Source organism: Emydura macquarii, unplaced genomic scaffold (genome assembly GCF_026122565.2).
Source record: "Emydura macquarii macquarii isolate MOO-44397 ecotype Brisbane River unplaced genomic scaffold, CSIRO-AGI_Emac_v2 contig_3220, whole genome shotgun sequence".
NCBI classification, from domain to species: domain Eukaryota; kingdom Metazoa; phylum Chordata; order Testudines; family Chelidae; genus Emydura; species Emydura macquarii.
The window spans coordinates 7982733-7988749 of NW_027133357.1; the positions used below are offsets into that span (position 1 = coordinate 7982733).

The 6017-nt window shown below is 47.0% G+C and overlaps 1 protein-coding gene across 1 annotated transcript; it reads left to right on the top strand.

The window, feature by feature from the left end:
* Positions 1-1750: 1750 nt before the first annotated feature.
* TOMM6 (translocase of outer mitochondrial membrane 6) lies at positions 1751-4509 on the top strand. The gene is made up of 3 exons (XM_067531707.1): positions 1751-1994; positions 2980-3084; positions 4140-4509. Exons 1-2 carry the CDS (start codon positions 1852-1854, stop codon positions 3074-3076), a joined length of 240 nt encoding a protein of 79 aa, XP_067387808.1. The 5' UTR covers positions 1751-1851; the 3' UTR covers positions 3077-3084; positions 4140-4509.
* Positions 4510-6017: the final 1508 nt, after the last annotated feature.

Here is a 6017-nt window from a genome sequence, read left to right on the forward strand (position 1 = left end):
GTGCACAGCTTTAGCTAGAGCAAACACACACGTTTACTGACTGCGGGACAGTAATTATATGTCAGAGCATAACAAGTCAGATTTGGTCAAAAGAAATAAAAGCAAAGCGCATTGAAAGCTAAGCGTAACACTTTCAGCAACCTTACGAACTTAGTCAGTCCCACCACAGGCTGCTGGTTTCCCTTCAGCCAGGCTCTCCCCTTTGGTCAGTACTTCACTTGCTTGGTCTTGGTGGTGTTCGTAGATGGAGATGGAAGAGTGTGAGCATGGCAAATAATCTCCCCGCCCTTTTTATAATATTCCTTTTCCCCTCCGGTGCTTTGTGTTGTCCCCCACCCCGGGCCGGTGACAAACAATGTCCTTATATGGACTCATCCCTGTCCTGAGTCAGTGAGCATTACCCCCTCAGGGTTCCAACCTGGCCAAGGGAGGGGAGGTGACTCACTCCAGAGTCCAATTGATCCTCCCTTGATGCCCAGGCCAGTCCTTTGTTCCTGGAAGGCTGAGCGAGGTTTGTCCTGTACTCGCCTTGATGAGGTGTGAATTGACCCTCTGCTCCTGGCCTGGGGAGTTTTGCTTGGAGATGTTTTAAGCCACGAGGACACACATCTTTGGGAATATTACATAGTGCAACCTCATAACTATACACGTGAAATTGCAACCAACATACTGCTATAACAACAATAATGAGCCTTCAGAAGACATCTAACATGACATACCTTGCAGTAGACAATACACAAGTCTACTATAAGGGTGGACCTGGGGGTGCAGGGCATCACAGCCTCAAAACAAAATGGTCAGAAGAGGAGGGTGTGGTGCCCACACTGAGCAGTTTGCAAGATTGGGACCTTCTCCTCTGAAAACCTGAACTGCCATCCTGCAAATCCATGTGGGCTTCCTTAACCTCTGTGAATAACCCCACTGGAGAAGGGAGTGAAGTTAAGCATGTCCACATGTGCAGGACTGGGGTCTTATTGATATCTTTGTCTGCTGTTTCTGTCTGGCTGTTTGGTTTTTGTGGTGATTTTTTTAAGGCACACTCCTCTCGCTCCTCCTTTGAGATGCTGCCCTCCACAAGTCTCCAAAGCTCAAGTCCACAAGTCAAGTCCAAAGCACAAGTCTCCAAAGCTAGTGGCATTTCTTTGGGTGTTCATGGGCTTGGTCCGGCAAACGTTTAAGGATGCAACTTTACCAACCAGAGCAGTGACTTCAGGATCACAACCCTGCACTAGCATTATTTAGATTCATTTCCCCCTATTTGATCTTTCGAGGGCTTGCACTTTGTACACGGAGCGTAGCCCGGGGAATTGCACGTGGCCTAACCCCAGGCTTGTGCTTTGCACACAGGGCTGCATGGGTCCCTGTACTTTGCAAACTAGGGGCACACGTGCCCTTCCCTTTGGCACACACGACTGGCGTTAACTTAGGCCGTGCACTTTGCACGCCTGCATTGCACGCAGCTCCACCCGGCCTTTGCACGTGGCCTGGCCGCACCCAGGCTGGCACTTTGCACACGAAGCGCTGCTCAGGACCTGGGTACTGCGCTGCACGCTGGGACTGGACGGGCACTGGCGCTTTGCACGTCCCGTGCGGTGTTGCACGGGGCCGCCTACTTTGTAGGCGCGCGTGCGCGGGGATCCAGACCGCCGCGCGCTACTGCCCAGGGCCCGCCACCCTTTCCCGCTTCTGCTGCCCAGGCCTCCGCTCCGCCCCGCCCCCCGGAACGGAAGTGACGCAACGAGGCAGCGCCATGAACCGGATGTGACGTTTAATCCCTTGGCCGCAGCTAGCGCCCGACCCGCAGCACGCGCGGAGCCAGTGGTGCCTCCGTTGCTGACTGAGTGGGTAGCCATGGTGCCGGGCGAGCAGGCGGGCGGCGGTAGCAGCAGCAGCGGCGGCGGCCGGAGCCCCGGGGCCGGGTCCACCCCCGAGGGGCTGCGGGACTGGATCCGGAGGGCCTTCCGCTTCGCCGCCGACAGGAGCGACTTCCGCAGGTGAGCCCGCCCACGCTGGGACCGCCCCCCTCCCCCCCCGCACGGGGATAACGGGCTACGGCCCCCCCCCCCCGCAGAGTGTTAGAGCCCCCGCAGGGGGGGGAGAAGGGACTTTTCGCACATCCTTGCAGGGATCCGAGCTGTGCCCCCGCACCTATGCCGCCCGCCACCGCGGGGTCAGGGGCACCTGCTGGGGCTGAGATGGGAGAATCCTTTGGTTCTGTAGGTGGCTCTGCAGAGGCTGGGGTCCCAGAGCCCGGGAAGTACATAGAGGCCTTTAAGCCAAGGGACGAGCCAGCCTGTGGGCTGGGTGACTGCAGGGGGGGGGGGCAGAGTTCGGGGAGGGTGGAGCCCAGTTAAAGGAAAACAGGGGATTCAGTGAAAAATGCAGTCGTGGAAAGTCTCTGTAGCAGCGTTGTCTCCCCATTGTTTTCAATAGGGCACGGTCCCTAAGTAAGACACTGACAGGTGTGTAATGCAAGCCTCGAATAATAAGGAGCTGTTGAAGAGAATAAGCTTCTGGAATCAAAAAATAAATAAAATTAGGAATAATTTCACTTCAATCCTGTTCTCTGCATTTGTCTTTCTTCTGTTGCCAGCATCTATGGTATGTGAAAAACCTGACCTCTGTTTGGGTTCATCCCAGCGTGCTGCCTGAAGTCATAATTCTGCTTGTCATAATGGCAGCTGCTAGTTACCATGAGATGGAGGATAAGCAGCAGGAGCAAATGAGTTCTTAAGTCAAACATGCTGTTTTCCTGCACATCTCCCTCCATAGGAGGAAGCTGGGGAAATAGGTGGGAGTATAATGGTTTCAAAACAGTAGGTCATTCCTGAGGAGGCAGCAAAAAAGGGGAGGGGGAGGGTCTGTGCTGGAGGTCTTGCTGTACATTTACAGTTAGTATTCTAGGTAGGAAACCCTTTCACATAGGCAAGACAACACCAGCTACTTCAACAAATCAAACTTGCTCTGTATTTGTTTCAGAAACCTCATAGTTAATGTGGGCCTTTTTGCTGCTGGAGTCTGGGTAGCCCGAAACTTGACAGACATTGATTTGATGGTTCCTCAGCCAGTTGCATAGCTGTGCACGTGAGTACCAGACATTGTGAAAGTGTGGAAATACAATAGTCTTGTTATCTGAATAATGAGAGAAGACAAACTGATAAGGATAATCAAGAGTTTGGATAAAGGAGCAGCGATAGCTCTGGGAAGCTCTGGAGCTTTTGCACATGGCAGGATTAAAAGACTGCAGTGTCTGGTTTTCTACAGAGGCGGTTGCTGTCAAGTCCTGGGAACTGCACTTGTGGGTAATTGGGGTTGCACTGTATGGAGCTACCAAACTTTAATACTGTTTGGGGAAGGAGGTGTGCAGACATTAGAACTGGACTAAGTCGATGCACAAGCGACTTCTTTAAAGTTTAAGGGCCTCAGTCTCAGTTTCAAAGACTTGAATAAATCTGTATCTGCTTCCTTGATAGGCATCCCCCCTTCCACTGCTTTATGCTATCCCTTAGAGTTGTCAACAACCTTGCACTTCTGATGGATTGAGCTCCCCCCCTTTTTTCCCCACACCTGCTTGAGTGTAGCTGTCCTAATGTGATTTGCTCACTACTACATCCCTTTTGCCTTTATGCTATTAATCAAGACCTCAGGATAGGGATGTTGTCTTTTAAAGTGCCACTTACTGTGCAATTTAGGTATTATACCTTCTCCAAATATGGTGGGTATCTAATAAATTCTGGTTATTTTAATGTAATGTAGGGCAAAGTCTCAACCTAGCCTTCTGGTCAGTGAAGGGTATTACATTGAGCCTTGACAAAATCCCTTGCAACTGGGCTGTGAAATTCAGTCAAATTACATAGCTGTTTCCTTGATCTATGTAATTAACAACCAGAAAAATGTATAAGAAGGTGCTGTGAAACTATAGGTATTTATATAGTGCCCTAAAATACAGGTGTTTAGATACAAATACTGGACAACCTGTGTATTGCCATCAAGAGAACAGTAAGAGTTTCACAACTCAAAGTGGCATTCTAGGGGAAAACATGATTATCTCATGACTTCTCACGCATCCATGCCATTTTAATACATTAGGCCAGAAACTTGGCCCTCTAACCCATCCTTTGTCTGATATTTAATTGCAGACATGTGAATTAAGTGTACCTGCCTCAAGTCTGAAGAGCTTCCAGTTGCCATGTGACAGAATGACCAAAATGATGATGATCAGAACAGTAATGCGGTGTTATGTTCGATGTTGCTTTTGTTCTAGGTAAAAGTTCAGCAGCAGCTCTAAAATTTTAATTCAAGCATACCTGTCATTTTACAATGAACAGTGACAAGAAGATATTTAGCTCTTCAGATGCTTATTGTATGTTCAGTTCACTCAACTGAGCACAATGTGTGTTTAAAAAGTAGTTAGATTTTCAAGGCTTGTAAAGTTGTTGCATATGGAATTTAATTCTGTACCATGTCTAGAAGAATTCTTATTAAATTATCCTAAAATGTGTGAAATAATGACATTCTACTGCACTGGAATTTTATTCTTTTAATAGGAAACTTCAGCTTACAAAACAAGGTGTAAAAAGAGTAAAGATTTACAAAAATCATAAAAACATGATTTGTATTTCACACCCAAAAGAGAAAAGAACAAGTCCCAATGCTGTGTTGTAAGTAGGACTTGTCAGCTATTTATTCAAAGGGAAAATAAAATTTTTAAAAGCCCTAGGTAAACTCTAACCACCAGAAGTGTACCTGGATAATGTTCAGACAGGATAAAGCTGGTGCATTTCTTTTATCGTAGAGGAATAATGATTGTATATTATGTGTGGGGAAGAAGCTGGTTGGTGTTGCATAGCATTTCAGTGCCTTGGACTGAGGCGACAAGTCATCATTCATTAGTTATTGGAATCCAAATGTCAGTGGCAAGGCTGTTCCATGGGAGATGAAATTGATGATATGGAGGACAGGCCCAGAAGCACTGCTACTTTCTAACTTTAATCACATGCATTATTGTGCTACAGCTACACAAACAGTAGCAGGTGTTCCAGCCCTGAGCATTATGCAGCACCACTGCAGCATGGCTTCAGATCCTTGGGAATTCAATGCATGAGTTCATCTATTACTCTATTAAGAGGAGTCCTACATAGCACTGCCTTCAGGGTTTTTTTTTTGTGGTGGGGGAGAAGTGAGGGCCTATAAGAGCGGGTGGGGAAAATAAGTCAATTTCAGTTTTATCAAGTATTAAATTAATTGGAGATAATCTCTGCCTAATTTTTTCGGAACAAATATCGGCAACAGATGCTCTTTGCAAACTTAAATTTCACTGAGACATATCCTCTGCAGGCAAAAATAAAAAGGGATCTACTAAGAACATTGAATAGGTAGATCTAAACCTGATTCCTAAAGGTTTTGATTTATAACACCCTAATCTCTTCCAAGGACCTGGATTCAGATGGGGGCCAGGCTATGCAGCTCTAGGTACATAAATCTGTCCTGGTGGGTTACTGCATGTTATCTTCATAAACCTTTGACTGAAAGAGCTGTTTAACTTGCATATAATTAGGAGCAGTGCTGCACCAATACATCTGTGCACTGAGCTGGCCTGTCAAATAGTGCTACCAGAAATGGCCAGCAATTAGTTGGATTCACAACTGTCACTAAAGGTCACCTCTGAAAGTCCTTGCAGCTAAAACAGCCTTTTTCACTACCAGAGCATGGTGTGTGTCAGTTTATGTAATTATTGACTCAGGCAGCAGGAGCCTGTAGTAGAGCTTCACACAGATTGGACTTAAAGCCCCCACAAAAGTCACTGAAAAGCCAACAACCTGGCCAAATTCTTTTTCATCACACTTTGGGTTTCTCACTCTAAAAAACAAAGGAGCATGGATCCTTCATTTCTGCTTTCAAGAGAATGTTTAGTGTTAAAGGAAAACTATGTTCTTTCCAGACTTTGCAAATATTTAGAGGACAGCAGCCTTCCAACGTAACACATCACTGTGTGTGTGAACAGTCACTGTGCAAGT

Bases quoted from the DNA above. Each gene is read 5' to 3' on its own strand.
- TOMM6 (XM_067531707.1), top strand. From the start codon at position 1,852: ATGGTGCCGGGCGAGCAGGCGGGCGGCGGTAGCAGCAGCAGCGGCGGC. The intron at 1,995-2,979 runs GTGAGCCCGCCC...TATTTGTTTCAG, and splicing joins GACAGGAGCGACTTCCGCAG to AAACCTCATAGTTAATGTGG.